The sequence below is a fragment of the Saccostrea cucullata genome, unplaced genomic scaffold (assembly GCF_032062105.1).
Source record: "Saccostrea cucullata isolate Sc308-1 unplaced genomic scaffold, CSIRO_AGI_Scuc_v1 ctg4376, whole genome shotgun sequence".
In the NCBI taxonomy this organism is placed as follows: Eukaryota; Metazoa; Mollusca; class Bivalvia; order Ostreida; family Ostreidae; genus Saccostrea; species Saccostrea cuccullata.
The window spans coordinates 11,674-28,164 of NW_026932890.1; the positions used below are offsets into that span (position 1 = coordinate 11,674).

The 16,491-nt window shown below is 34.4% G+C and overlaps 1 protein-coding gene across 2 annotated transcripts; it reads right to left on the reverse strand.

The window, feature by feature from the left end:
• Nucleotides 1-932: 932 nt before the first annotated feature.
• On the reverse strand, nucleotides 933-6,138 carry LOC134236410 (leucine-rich repeat protein soc-2-like). Of its 2 annotated transcripts, none has more exons than XM_062718577.1 (2): nucleotides 5,960-6,138; nucleotides 933-3,525 (listed from the first exon to the last, which is right to left on the reverse strand). In XM_062718577.1, exon 2 carries the CDS (start codon nucleotides 3,493-3,495, stop codon nucleotides 1,156-1,158), a length of 2,340 nt encoding a protein of 779 aa, XP_062574561.1. In that variant the 5' UTR covers nucleotides 3,496-3,525; nucleotides 5,960-6,138; the 3' UTR covers nucleotides 933-1,155. The 2 variants fall into 2 exon arrangements, with proteins under 2 accessions (XP_062574561.1, XP_062574562.1); XM_062718578.1 differs by lacking the exon at nucleotides 5,960-6,138 and adding an exon at nucleotides 5,048-5,109.
• Between the last annotated feature and the right edge of the window lie 10,353 nt (nucleotides 6,139-16,491).

Below are 16,491 nucleotides of genomic sequence, written 5' to 3' on the forward strand. Positions count from 1 at the left end.
TTTTTTCTAAGATTTTACATACAACTGAGGTTATTGATATTGGTCGATAATTATTAACATCTTGTGCACTTCCTTTATTCTTATAGATGGGAGTAATTTGTGAATTTTTCCAAATGTCTGGAAGTTGCCCAACAGTAAGTGAATAATTGTATAGTTTGGTAAGGGGTTTTACTATCGAGTTAGTTATATTTTTAAGAATCAAAGGTGACATACAGTCAGGACCTGGAGGTTTAGTAACATTTATAACTTGGAGCTGATCCAATACTTCCTGTTCTGTGATAACAAAATCATCAAGTGAAAAGTTCAATGGTGGTCCCGGTCCGTGTAATGGTACCTCAGGTTCATTGTAAAGGGTTGAAACTCAAGCAAAATATTCATTGAGTAAGTTAGTTTTTTCAATAGGGTGAAAGTATGTATAATTTGAGGACTTTAAAGGTGGTGGTGGTTTGCTTTTATCTTTTTGTTTGGATAAAGATTTAACTATTCTCCACCATTTTCCAGGGGGTATAGATTTATCTATTTGGTCTGAAAGTTTTTGGTTGAGTCTATCTCGTGAAGCTCTAATTTCATCAATTACTTTGTTTCTTAAAATGCGGTAGTGTTCCCAGTGTTGAGGGTTTTGAGTTTTCACTGCTTTCTTGTGTATTTAAATCTACTTTCTCTAATACGTATCAGAAAAAGCAGGGAAAATATAGCTGTCCGCTCAATTTTTTTTCATGTCTAGATTAAACATTTGCCTACAAGAAAAGCAAGAATATTATTATTTTTAAAATCATTCTCCTGCTGGTACTTTTTTCATTAGATGTCCGAGGATCAAGAAATTAAATTGGTGTGGCCTTATTCTGTACATTTTTACAGTACTTATATCTGTTACGTTTATCTACTGATTTTATAATTACCCAATATAAACAAAATTTTCTCTTGAAACCCCATTCATTTATTTCCTTCAAGCAATTCATATAAAATATACATGCAGAAAGGACAGTTGAATGCTTGTAAAAGTATAAAATGTGAAATGATTGTAAAAGTACAAAAATAACAGTCTCATAACACCATATTGTAAAACAGTTCAGTATGTGCGTCACAAACATAATTCAATATTGATACCTTATATGAACATAAAGTATATATTTTTGGCACAGCGAGGGACATGCATTACTTTTCCGAATCAATTTTCTTTGAGCTTCTTGGAGAATCATCGGCGTCCGTTTGAACCTCACCGGCTTTGAGAGTATCGGGCGGATCCCGTTGTTTGTAGGCGGATTGTGACTCTACATTGACCGTACACCTCTGCTTCAGATTCTCCATCTTGCCTGGGAAAGACTTGATTTTATTGTCCGATACATTCAGTTCTGTGAGGTTGGGAAGTTTGCATATATTATCTGGAAGAGATTCCAATAAATTATCCGACACATCCAGATATTCTAAACTCGTCATCTTAATAATATCTCCCGGCAGACATGTTAGGTCATTGCACGCCGCTTTCAGAACCTGCACGCGGTATAAATATGGCATATCGGTCGGTACGACATTTATGTGGTTCTTGGAAACATCCAGATATATCATGGACGCCAGCACGTCCCATCTGTCCTCTGGTAAACCCATTAACTCGTTGTTTGATAAATCCAAGCGAATCACTTTGTTTAGTTCTCCGAAATTTTCCGGCAACTCCATTATATTATTGTAGGACATGTTGACTTCTTCTAACTGATGCAGAAGGCAAAGTCCATTCGAGAAATGTTGAATTTTGTTTTCAGAGGCGTTCAACTTTCGCAGATTTTTCATATTGCTTATACTGTCTGGAAGATCGGCCAGTTCATTGTTCGATATGTCTAGTTCTTCCAGAAGTCGAAGTTTGCAAAGTTCATCGGGAATGACCTTGAGGATGTTACTCCGCAAATTGAGCTTTTTGAGGAGTTTCATGTGACTCAAGGTGCTTGGTACCTCGTCTAGTTTGATGTCTTCTATTTCTAGAACCGTCATTTGTGATGCCCACGTTTTTTCACCAAGAATTGTCAGTACAGATTTGGGATCCACGGACGGAAGTGATACCGGATTTGACGACATATTCAAAGATGTCAACGTTTTTGGTAACGTGAGCTCGGTTAACGCATTACCAGCTACGTCTAGAACTCGCAGAAATTTTAGGAAGTCAAAGGTTTTTGGCAAGGCATTAATGTCGTTGTGAGCCAGTTCAAAAACCTCCAAACTTCTGAGCTTTTTCAGATCCTGTGGTAGACCTTGCAGACGGTTTCTTGAGACACAGAGCTCTGTTATTAACTGGTTTTCTCCCAAAGTTTCAGGAATACTGCTGATTTTATTGTCATTAGCCTTAAAACTCTTTAGAGTGCCTACTTTATGGAGGTTTTCAGGAATATGTTTAATATAATTTCCCGTCACATCTAAAGATATCAGCGACTTTAGGTTCGGCAGGTCTTCTGGGAGAGCAGTAATGGAATTCCTTGCTAACCCGATATGTTCCACGGACTTCAGTTTGCTGATGACAGCTGCAGTCTGAAGTTTGTTTCCTGACAGATCCAATTTCTTGATATTCTTAAGTTGGTAGAAGTTTTCTGGAAGGTTCTCTATCTGATTATCAGCCAGTTCTAAGACCTGGAGTCGTTGAAGCTTATGGATCTCCTTGGGAAGTCTCTTTATCTGGTTGTCAGAAGCGTGCAGATACGTGAGGGCAAAGTGCAGGGTGGTGATTTCCTCCGGAAGGTAACCTATTTTGTTTTTGGATATATTCAGGTAGTGGAGGTATTTTAGATACCCAATCTGATTCGGTAACTCTGTCAAGTCATTGTCAGCTAGGTCTAAGTACGTTAACGTGAGTACGTTGTTGATGTTGTCAGGGATATGCGATATTGAGTTTCCAGACACAATTAGCTTTTTAAGAGCCGGATTTTTAACGTTGGCATCAGGCAGTTCAACAAGTCGATTTTTGCTAAGATTCAAAGTGGCACCAACCTCGTATATTGTCTTTTTCACAGAACGAATGACATTGTCAGTCAGGTCTATAAGTACCAATGCAGGGCACTTGTTAATGGTTTTAGGCAGAGCTTTGATTTTGTTGTTCTGGGCATACAGGTACTCCAATGACGGTCCTTTGTTAATGGTGGCAGGGAGGCTCTTCAGACCGTTGTTCCCACACTGCAGTTCTTTCAGTGCTTTGATCTTGAATATTGTCCCTGGCAAAGCCCCCAGGGAATTGTTTCTCAGATCTATAAACTCCAAGTTGTCCAAGTCGGATATAGTTTTAGGCAGCTTCTTGAGACGGTTATTTTCGCCCAGTAATTTGACAGACTTGATTTGAACCTCCTCGTTTTTCCAGATCTCTACTGGAAATGCCTTGATTCCATTGGTAGAGAAATCCACAGTGACCTTGAGATTTTCATCTGTGTAGATGAGATGCTTGCGCACAGTGGGCGCAAGGGCCTTGATTCTACTTCCAGGGCCTTGAATGGGAACTACTTCGTCCTTGTCCTTGCTCATTTTTCATTCATTATAACATGGCTAGGATACCTAAAATTGATTGAAAAAGTACATTTATTTTTTTTGCAAACTACTAGTACTTGTAACCGTAAGATTCGTTTACGTTTTCCTCATAAACATGATCATGACAGTGTATATACTTGTATATATATATACATCTGTATACATCCGGTCCAGGGGTGAGAACACATTGGTTCAGGAATTTATATGGGGATAATTGGAGGAAATGGGACATGGAATCCGAATAGAATCCCGTATTGCTATCGCACTATCGATCGGGTCGATGATACGATGATGCATTGACGCTACGGTACAATGACGAAGACACGATGAGCAATAACGATAGAATAAAAGCAATACATGTGTAGCGAGTATCGCTTTGAACATCGTCATCGCTTATAGGTCATCGCCATTGCAGAATTCTACCATTATTGCGTTATTGCACTTTCGACACAAATCTCGATTGTGCGAAATTGAATACATGATCCTATCCAGATTAAAGGGGGAAAAAGAACATATGTCAATGGTTTTTATACCTATGAGATGTATGTCTCTTGGTTTTAATAAAATCCAAAAAATGGTTAATCTGAAACGCCTTGAACATAGCTTTATAACACAGGCATCTACATGGAAACTCTTGGAAAACTAAATATTAAAATAACTCACAACCCTTCAAATGTCATTCTTATCTATAAAGAAAGATTTGTTATCCGATTAATTACAATTACTTAACGTCTTGTCTATAGGGATTCGTAAGAAACCTTTCCCTGCCAAAATATTTAAAAGATCTCTGATCCTTCATATTCCAATCAATTTATCTGTTACCAAAACAAAAGCTCTTGTAATAATAACTTGTTATTGGAGAAACGAGGTACTATTTAAACAATCTAATTGGAATTTTCTAGACTCTTGCCATTTGAAAGCGTTCATTTCTGTTTGTTTTTAATTCCTATATTGAAAAAATGTTTACTATTTTAGAAGTATTTCATTGAAAGTAGGATAAAGGGTGGGAGGAAAATGAAATCGAGTAATATCCTCATTTTCCGGAAAATGTAATTAGCTCATATTAGACAACTAGTAATTGGCGATAGGAAAAAAAATCTTTAGTTGTATAACCGTCGTATTAAGCTTTAATTGAAAAAAAATTCACGGAGATTTGAAGTACCACTGACAATCGATGTCCAAGGATTCGAACGAGGACGGCCCCCTAGCTGGTGAGGGTAATCAATGCTGTAACACCGTGGACATGAAACCAATAGGAACACTCCAGAGTAGGGGGACCGGAGAGCTTTGATGGGATTTCGTGATTAACTTCGTCTTTTTTTCTTACCCTAAAATTAATCAATTGAATGTGTAACTCGCGAGATTAAAACTCGCTTAGAGACAAGATATGTTCGGCGGTATTTAACAACAGTGGCACTTTAAATTCAAAAGTTCTAAAATTGAAAAAATGTGTTTTGTAAATATTTAAACATGGTTGAGTGTTTTTTTTTTCCTCTTCGGAAAATAAAAATATTTTTCAAACAGATATAATATTTTATAGCAGACTTACTATTTGACTGAAAGTCCAGTTTATAATCCTAGGTTTTTTTTTCTCTATTTGGGGGGATTGACTCAACCGAAACAAGGGTTAAGGATACATTTCGCTCGTGTAAATAAATGCATATTTAGACAGTAATTATAAACCCTCACTAGAGGGGTTTTAACAGATCGATCAGGTCATGTATTCATTTCATTTGAGCAAAATTGACAACCTGGAAACACAAGATAGTTTATAAATGTGTTATTGGCTACCTACGCGACGAGTCAATTGAGGTCAAAATGTAAATACACATATACATGTTGCAGTTTAAATGCCGTTATTGGCATAAAATTTTACCCTGTGCAGAATTTAGTCGCTACTTAGCATAATGAAGCTTTGTTGTGCATGGATAAAATTCGACTATGGTATTTGACTTAAATTCTAAATGGCATAAATTTCAAATTGCTAATTGAACATTTAAATACCTACGTTTCTTTAATACTTTAATTAAGCCACGTGAAATGAAAAAAAAATTAGTCATATTTGATTGCTTAAGGGAAAGATACTATTGTCCGACTCTAAAGTAGCATGACGGCGATTTAAAATTCGTTATAGAAAAATAAAGAAGAAAGTTTTTAAAAAATCATAAAAATAAATGTATGTTTATTATGACTTGATTATTATATGCATTTTTCAAAATTAAAATATTACTTTATATTATAATTATTTATCGGAGACAAACAAAGTTTTTGCAAAGTTTTAAAATGGTGTGGAGGAGAATGCACGAAAAACATGTAAGAAAACACCAATTTATCTAAACGAGAGAGATGCAAATAGACTTTTGCTTAATAAACTTGACAAGTTGATATCGTATTTGAAAGCATTGAAATTTGAAGAAAATGAAACCACCCAATTCAAACAATATCTCTTTAAATTTCTTACCTGGCTTTTCTTCCGTATTGACAATATTATGATTAAATACACAACAAGGTGTATGTATTATCAAATAAACGTCGTTAGTCTGTCGAAAGGAACAGTTATCCCTGATCGCGATAAACCATTTTTCTTTATAGACTAACTTCACAAAAGTTCAAAGTTTTCGTTCGACTTCGCCTGTTCTCGTCTAAAGCGGCCCTGGTGACAAGAACGACAACTCGTTGCTAAGCCATGTAAAGGTATGTACCGTCTGCACAGTTCAGCGATAAGGGTCGCCGTTTAAAAGTTTAAACGACTAAGCGGTCTTTAACATTACTAGCCAGTAATTTACGTAAGAAACTTATAATACAACACCAGTTTCACTTGAATAAGTAAACCTGAAATTCGGTTGACTTTCAAAAGATGATATTCAATTTTCAATAAGAGGTTCTCTTTTGATTAAAAACAGGATGTGTTTGTGGAAAACTTATGCCCCTGTATGGTAGCTTATGGCGAAGGTTGAATCTTCTCAAATGCAGACCAAACTCCAAAAGTCAAAGTCAAAAGTGTTGGTACCCAAAGGAAGATTTTGTTACAAGGAATACACCTGCATGTGAAATATGAAAGTTATGACCAAAGTTAAAGTTTTTTTTTAAAGTGGGCAAAACTCTAAGGTCAAGGTCAAAATATTTATACCCTTACAATGAATGCACATGTGAAGTATGAAAGCCCTAACAGCGCTAGCTCTTCCAAAAGTTATGGCCGAAGTTATTATGTTCCCCAAACGAAGTTTGGGAACATATTGTTTTTACTTTTTCTGAATTTTTTCTTTGTTCTCCGGTACTTTTTTGTCCGCGAGTGTTCTCGTAAACTACTTATCCGATCTAGGTGAAACCTTTTTAGGGTCACTAGGTATGTTATGTAGATGTGCGGAACGAAGGTCATTTTGCGCGCACGTGCGTGCATGTGCGCGCACGTGTAACACGTGAAATGACCAATATAATAGATTTAGCCGTGACTTTTTAAATATTGGATGAAATGCTTTGAAACTCATAATATAAGGATATAATAGTAGTATAGACATGATGACATGGTCAAAATAGCAAGATCTCACGCGCATGCAGGTGCCCCTCGCTGCGATTGGCTGAAACTAAAAGTCTAAATATCTATTTTGTTTTCTGACAAAATCCTTTGAAATTTTGAACATAGTCTTACATTATGAAGATCTACAGCACGATATATAAGAATAATCATGAACGCACGCACATGCACGTGTGCTGCAATCTGATTGGCTAAAACTTTAAATGCCTACAACTTTCTTGGTTCTCAATAATACAGGGTGAAATTTCAAATATGAATAGATATAATGATTGCCTACATTATACTACTATCAAAAGTAAATGCATGGACGTGCATGCACATGCGACCGCACACAATGTATTAAAAGACAGTATACTTGAGTGTTTGATGTTCATGCAGAATTAAGAACTTCTAAATGTCAAGACATGTAACATACTGAAGCATGCAGATCTTTTTACCCTTGACCTTGAAACTTAGGTCAAGGTCACTGGTAACCTGAATAAAATGTTGATATTAGCTATTTACCAAAATCACCTTGACCTATGAACTTGAAATCGACCTTAACCTTTGTCCTTGACCCAAGGGTAAAAACAAACATGAAGTACATGTACATGTATCTAGAAACACCTTTCAGAGTTTATTTCGGTTGACAGGTTAGAAGTAAAGAGGTGGTGGTTTTTAATGACCTTGACCTTTCATCCAAATGTCACAATCAATCTTAAGTTCTTGGAATAAGATACAAGATTCAACTCCAACGTTAAATAGGTTAAGAATAAAAATACCCCCCCCCCCCCCCACACACACAAACAAATCAAATTAATGGCAACATAGAGAATCACTGTTAAACTCAAATAACACCTCGGACCCACATAAAATTTCAGGAAAACTGCAGAAAAGAGCTCGAGGAAAGTTTATTAAAATATTTCATTTGAGTTTCCAAAGTATATAGAAATTATTAATTTATACAGAAAAAATTGCAAATCATGTCGTGTTTAAAATTAAAGTGCAGATGACCAAAGTTGGCATATAAGCCTTTTATAGCCTATTTATTCAGATGTCGTGAGTAGCATTCAATTCTACTGATTTGAAATAATATTTTAATACCAAGCATCCTTTGTTTAATTAACCTTTGAAATTTATTTGAATTTTTTTAGAATTACGCAATCCCCAGAAATAGCGATTTTCGGTATATTAAAAATCAATATACATGTACGCTTCTTCGTAAAATAATCAGATATTTGCATTCATGAAAAAAATATTAATAAGAAGGTGTTAAACAATATAGGTCACATTAGCTGACACTAATGTCTTTTTAAACATCTCTTGTAAAACCCAGAGAGTAGCCCCCTATGCATTGGAAAAAATGAATAGTTCCGGTCAAAAAACCTTCATATATTTATTTACAGGAACAGGTATCAGAGTTGTCAAAATGGCCTGAGAGGAAATATTAAAAAAATTCTGAACAGAAAGGAAAATCTCTTTTCCATGTATGGAACTACTATTGAAATATTAAAAAAATTCTGAACAGAAAGGAAAATCTCTTTTCCATGTATGGAACTACTATTGAATAAGTTCATTTTGATTGGTTAGGTATTGGCGTGATACCCTTAGTCGACTTTAACCCTGCCTTGTCGTCGGAATAAAACAACTTTGAGCCCGAGGTTAATAAGTAGAGAAATAAAATGTGAATCGATATATTAAAAATATGACATATGCTTGAAAAATGGTAAATTTATATATGTATTTTTTTCTTTGATTCGCGGGATAGAAAGATATGTTAATCGCTTAATCAACATGCCATAATCATCTTGCATATGCATGTACATGTACGTGTGCGCGCATGCAAAACGTTAAACAATATATCGTTGATAGTTGATATCATTGTAACTTTTATATTCTTAAATGAAATCCTGGGATACTTAGCATATTTATAAAAGGTCTTAGAGGAATAAGGCACGATAAGGGACATGGGGAGCGTTTGGGGAACATCTGTAACGGTCCCCATTACAATTAGCACTAGTTTAAAGTGTGTTCTTTTTGTAAAAGTAGGTCAAACTCCAAGGTCAAGGTTTAAGGGGTCAAATTTGGTGGTACCCAAAGAAAGGTCTTGTCACAAGAAATACATATGTGAAATATGAAAGCCATAGCCCCACCCAGGCAAAAGTTATGGGCAAGGTTGAAGTTTTTTTGCGGATAAACAGACAGATAAATGGACAGGACAAAATCTTCGATAACGGAGGTATAAAAATCGAAATTTCAAATACAAGAAAATTGATCTATCTCGAAAATCAAAAGTAACTTGCCGATAACTTGACTGAGATCAGTGAACAAAGAACAAAGCACATTTGTTCGACCGACTTCCATACTGGATGCTTCCTATTTCCAATGGGGTTAAGGGTGGGGGAAGTTTTTTCCAAAATCTAAGCAAAATTTATTTGTTTTTATTCAAACATTGCCCAATACACAAGCCCTGATGATACTACACTTCAATAAAAAATTGAAGCAATATGTTTTCTAAAAGAAAAGAAAACAAGATGTATTTGTGAAACACTAATACTCCCCGTATCGCGATGGCAGCTTGTGGCAAAGGTTTAAGTTTCTCAAATGCAACTCAAAATCCAAGCACTAATCATTCAAAAGTTATGGCAAAGATTTTTTTATTAACAAGATGTGTTTGTGAAACACTGATGCCCCCGTATGGCAACATAGCGAAGATTAAACTTTTCTTCAATGCAAATTAAATATATTGGTACCTATAGTAGGGTCTTCTCACAATAAATAAGATTGTGAAATATGAAAGCCCTAGCACCACCTGTTCAAAAGTTATGGCCTAGGTTAAGTTTTTGAAAGGTAGGTCAAACTCAAGTTTGTTGTTCGTATCAAATGAAAGGTCTTGCCACAAAGAATACATATGTGAAGTAAGAAAGACCTAGTATTTACCGTTCAAAAGTTATGGCCAAAGTAAAAGTTTGGAATTTTTGTGTAAAAGTAGACCAAACTTCGAGGTCAAAAGGTCAAATTTGGTGGTACCAATAAAAAGGTCTTGTCACAAGAAAATCACATGTGAAACATGAATGTCATAGCTCCACTAAATCAAACGATATGGGCAAGGTTAAAGTTTCTGCGGACAAACAGCTAGACAGAAAGACAGACGGAGACAACAAAAACTTTACACCCCCGAATCCTCGATTACGTAGGCATAAAAATTTCGTAAAATTTCAAGGTCAAAAGAAAAGGGTAAGAATTAATGGTACTCAGATGAAGATATTGTCAAAAAAAAAAAATACGCATGTACATTCATTGTAACAAGTCCTTACTTACTATAAAAAAGATTATCTCTTAACTATGGAACGCCATCACTGCCTTATAGCATACAAATATGTATTTATTATGTCAATTTATCATTACGTGATGTGAACATATCTTTACGTTTTGTCAGTTTTTTATGAGATTATGTAAAAATATCTTAACATCATGTCAATGCTGCATTACATGAAGTAAATACATCCTTTCATTATGTCAGCACTTCATAACTTGAAGTAAAAAATTCATTATGTGAAGTGATAATGTGTTTACATTGTGTTAAAACTTTATTACGTGAAATGAATATTTCTTTACATCATTTCATTTCTTTAATATGTGAGGTCAAAATTGCATTACGTCAAGTGAATTGTGTTTTATAATTAAACTTATCATTACATGAAGTTAAAATTCCATTCGTTTTTGAGAGTGTTTATTTCTATTATATCAAAGCATTATTACGTGATATGGATTTATCATTATTTTACGGCGAGAGCATCATGATGTGAAGTGAACACATCTTACCTTTATGTCAATGCTTTATTACGTGGTGTAAAGAGTGTGTAACATAATGTGAACATTTCTTTATATTACATCAACACTTTATCATATTATGTCAAAACTCCATTCCGTGATGTGGATATATAATAACGTTATGTCAACTCTTTCTTATGTGATCTTAATATATCTTTATATTGTGTTAACTCTTTATCATGTTGATTCCAAAAGTGCATTACCTGATGTAAATTACATTTACATTATCTCAAAGCTGTATATCTGGTATATAATGAATGTTGACGACCTGTTTCTATGACTGGTAAGATGGGGGGGGGGGTGTCCTAATTGATTAGGAAGAATTACAGGCACAAAAAATCAACCCCCCTCTTTTCCCAGACATAACTTTACAATAGAAAATGTAATGCTCGTTGAAAGTACAGCCCCCACCCCCACTTTTTGTTGAAGTATAGTCCACTGAGGATAATAAATTGGAGTATATCTGACAAAAAAAATTAGGACTGATCGAAGTTGGACCCCCCTCCCCGAAATAGGATTTTAGGGCTTGGAGTGGACAATTTTTTTGGAGGGGGGGGGGGCTTGTCAGGTTTTTTCGGGCGAATATTTTTTTCTGGCTGACCCTACTTTCAAGAAAGATGGAACGTCACTGGAATTGGTAATTTTTTCAACCATTCCAGGGCCAGAATTCTATAACAAAAATCTACCAATCCCTCATCTAAATCAATTGAATATGCCTTAGTAAGCATGCGTGGGCACATATCAGTGGCGGATATGAGAATCTTGAACACAAAAATTGTCCAAGCCCGAAGGGGGACGGTATATGGTTGGAGACCAAGGGGGAAAGCGGAGAAGCTCTCAGGCTTGATAGTTTTATAGAAAAGTTTTCAACTTAATTCAGCTAAACTTAATCTGTTAATGTGAAACTAATGCAATGTTTTGGTCACTAAAGATGGTAGGGCGGAATCCCCCCCCCCCTCCACCAGTGCACGTGTGTTATACAATGTGTTTACACTTTAAAAAAAAAAGGAAAGTTAAAGACTGATAAAAAAAACTTATGACAATGTTCTTAGTAAGATCAGAAGTTTAAGACTTTTATCAAAAAAAAAAAAAAAAACCAAACAAACAAACAAACAAACAAACGAACAATTCAAACTAAAAAGAAAAAAAATTGCTGCACGACTCATATTTGATTTATTTAATTATCAGATTAAAGTAAACGCCATTAAATTTCGACGTGACTTTAATTAACAGTCGCAGTGTTAAGGCTTTGCACGTTTCAAGATTGTCAATCATTTGCCGCTTAAAGTTTTTATTTAAAGATGCCATTCCCAAATCGCTGAGATTTTCTTCTACGACAATTTTCTCTCCCGCCAATTTTAGTGCTTGCGGAACGCGGAAAATACGTTATGCTCATATAAAGGCCGAGGATACCCGTGTTCGCATAACGTAATAGTGAATCGACATAATGTAGTAGTGTGAGTTAATATCATAAAGAATTGACATAATGTAATGATAGTTTGACACAATGTAATTGTTGTTATTTAAATGTCATGAACAGTAAACATAACGAAATGCAAGTTGACGAAATATAATTGTAGAATGTGTAAATGTCATAAAGTGTTGACATAATGCAAAGGAAGGTTTACACGATACAATAGTAGTGTGGGATAATGTCATAAAGAGTTGACATAATATAATGGAAGGTTGACACAATGTAATAGTAGTGTGAGTAAATGTCATATAGAGTTAACATTATGTAAAGGAAGGTTTACACAATGTAATAATAGTGTGAGTAAATGTCATAATGAGGTGACATAATGTAATGGAAGGTTGACACAATGCAGTAGTAGAGTGAGTAAATGTCATAATGAGGTGACATAATGTAATGGAAGGTTGACACAATAGAATAATAGTGTGAGTAAATGTTATAAAGAGTAGACATAATGAAACGGAAGGTTGACACAATGTTATAGTAGTGTGAGTAAATGTCGTATAGAGTTGACATTATGTAAAGGAAAGTTCACACAATGCAATAGCAGTGTGAGTAAATGTCATAAAGAGTTGATATAATGTAATGGAAGGTTGACACAATGCAATCGTTGTGTTCTGCTATAAGGTAGTGACGGCGTTCCATACTTAACATTTACCTTTGAGTTTAATTTGCATTTGAAGCCGACACTGCCTTATAGCAGAACACTACAATTGTATTGGATCAACTTTCCATTCTATTATGTCAACACTTTGTGACATTTACTTACAGTACTGTTGCATTGAGTCAACTTTCCATTACATTATGTCAACTTTTTATGACATTTACACACGCTACTACTGCATTATGTCAACTTTTCATTACACTATGTTAAGTCTTTATGGCATTAACTCACACCACTATTGCATTGTGTCAATCTTCCATTACATTATATCAACTTTTTATGACATATACACACACTACTTTTGCATTGTGTCAATCTTCCATTACATTATATCAACTCTTAATGACATTAACCCACACTTCTATTGCATTGTGTCAATCTTCCATTACATTATATCAACTCTTTATGACATTAACCCACACCACTATTGCATTATGTCAATCTTCCATTACATTATGTCAACTCTTTATGATATTTACACACACTATTATTGCGTTATGTTAACTTTCCATTACATTATGTTAAGTCTTTATGGCATTAACTCGCACTTCAATTACATTGCGCCAATCTTCCATTGCATTATATCAGCTCTTTATGACATTAAGTCAAAACAATTTTACGTGGTGTAAAGATGTTTTTATATAATTTCAACTCATTATTACATTATGTGCACTCTCTACTATTTGGTCTAAGTAGTTCATTAAATGATGTGAATTTATCTTTAATTCAATATTAAGTCGCTATAACACGATGTCAGAATTTCCTTACATGATGTGAAAAAAATTGTCACATGTGGCCAATTCTTTACTATATTGTGTCATCAATATGCTACATGACGACGGGAATCTATTACATGATGTCAATTTTCCCTTACTTTTTGACAAATCATTATTATGTTATGCCATTATATCTTTACATTGTGTCTAAAATGCTTAGCCTCTTGTCAGTATATGTTATAATATTTCAACTTTTTATTGCGTGACGTGAGGTTTAGGTTAGCTTAAAAGTTCGTTTTGTGTTTTCAATATTACATGCACATATGTTAAACATGCAAATAATTTAAATAAAACATATCAAATATTAAATTATACACAAGACTTAATTAATTCTTAATTAAATATCAGGTTAAAAATTTATAAATAGGATCATGTTCCCGTGGAATCTTTATTGACGATTGTTTTTTTTTAACGTCGAAATTCAATGGCCGTTAAAGAACTTTATTCGGTATTAACCAATATTTGCCCCCCCCCCCCCCCCCCCAAATCAAACTTTGATGGAGATATATTTAATTAAGTTCTTAAACAGGGGAGTATATATGCTGACTTCGAAGCACTGAATATTTTCATAATTACCGACGTCATATGTACGTAATGACGTCACAAACATGACGTAAATTTCAGTTTTTATGAATTTTACAGAAATATGTACATATTTCGTCGATATTTTGAGTAAAAGTCACCGAGCGCATGCGTGTTCAGGATCAATATTTTGATATAATGTGTAGAATGATAATATCAATGAAATATGTCAATATTGTTCCTGAACAAACTTGCGCTCTATAAATTCTAAAGCTAAAATTATTGAAATTGAGTCCATTTAGTCCTTTTTCTGAAAAAGAATATAAAATCAGACTAGTTTGTGATGTCATAAAAACAAAAATTGTGAACAAACTACTTTGAAACAATAATATGTTCTGTTCATTTATATTTCTCATACAATTTATTGAATTCAGCACATTTCAGGAAGTTTTCAAAATTTGACTTTTATGGGGGCAAATATATGCAATATACCGCATATAGTTCTTTCATAACATAATTATTGCTAATCAAATAGTATGTGTCATGCAGCAATATTTTCCTTTTTATTTTGAATTATTTTGAAAAGTCCGAAACTTCTGATCTAACAACAAAACAGTGTCCCAAGCTTTTTGTCAGTCTTTATATCCTTTTTTTTGAAAGTTGGGGGAGGTTTGTCAGCCAGAAAAAAATAACGTACAAGAAAAAGCAAAAAGAAAAAAAAATTACAAGCTCGAAAATCCTTTTTCGGGTGAAAGAGGGGGGGGGGTCCAACTTCGATCAGTCCTAAAAAAATTTCCAAATATACTACATTACCCATATACTTCAGCAAAAAGTGGGACGGAATTTCAATGAACATTTTCTATGATAAAGTTATGTCGGAAAAAAAGAGGAAGCCGGACCCCCCCCCCCCATATAATCTGTCTGTAATTCGTCCTAATTACTATTAATCCGGCCCCCCCCCCCCCCCCCCGTTTCCAGTCGTGAAAACACGGTTATCAACTTTGACATAATGTAAATCTATTTTACGGCACGTAGTGAATATTTGTAATCAACATGATAAAGAATTAACACAATGTAAAGATAGTTTTAAATCACATAAGAAAGAATTGACATAACGTAATTATATATCCACATCACGGAATGGAGTTTTGACATAATGTAATAAAGTGTTGGTATAATACGGAAAGCCGGGACTGTCTCCATAATATATGTTCACATTATATTATAAACCTTTTTACATCACGTAATAAAGCACTGACATAAAGGTAAGATGTTTTTACCTCACATTGTGATGACCTTGGCGTAGAATAAAGATACATTAACATCACGCAATAATGCTTAATTATAATAGAAATATACACTCACAAAAGGGAATGGACTTTGACTTTTAATCATAGAACACATGTAAAACGAAATTAACTTGACGTAATGCAATTTTGACCTCACATATTAAAGAAATGAAATAATATAAAGAAACATTCATTTCACGTAATAAAGTTTTAACACAATGTAAACATATTTTCACTTCACATGAACTTTGGACTTCAAGTTATAAAGTGCGGACATAATGGAAGAATGTGTTTACTTCATGTAATGCAGCATTGACATGATGTAAAGATATTTTTACATCACCCCATAAAAAATTGACATAACGTTAAGATATGTTCACATCACGTAATGATAGATTGACATAATGAATGCATAGTTTTATGCTATAAGGCAGTGATGGTGTTCCATAGCTGTTCAATAAATAATGTCCTCGGTACTCGGAAAGAAACCAAAAAAAACTTATCAATAATTTAGTCTTACTGATTTCCCTTATTAAATATTTTCTTTTAATTAAAACACATATCCATAACATTTTTATCCAATTCCTGATTGATTTTAGAAGACATTTTTGAGAATGACCTTAAGTATACTCGAAAATGGCAGATCCTGTGATTTCCTTGACTTGTTTCTTCCTTCTGAAAGGTGTTTTTTTCAAGTTTGGAAATAGAAACAAGTCAAAAAGTCAAAGATCTGGCGAATATTGTTAATGTGAAAAATGTTAACTTTCTGTTTATCCGCAAAGCTCCTTTACTCTTTAGGGCGTGCGGGTTTGGACGCTGTCATGAAGAAATTTAATGTAGTGGATTGCTGAGTTTCGGTCCTTCCTCTAATAAACCTTTCAGTTTTTTTGCAAACAAATTGCTTTCTAGACTCCTCCAGAAAT

Bases quoted from the DNA above. Each gene is read 5' to 3' on its own strand.
- LOC134236410 (XM_062718577.1), bottom strand. From the start codon at position 3,495: ATGAGCAAGGACAAGGACGAAGTAGTTCCCATTCAAGGCCCTGGAAGT.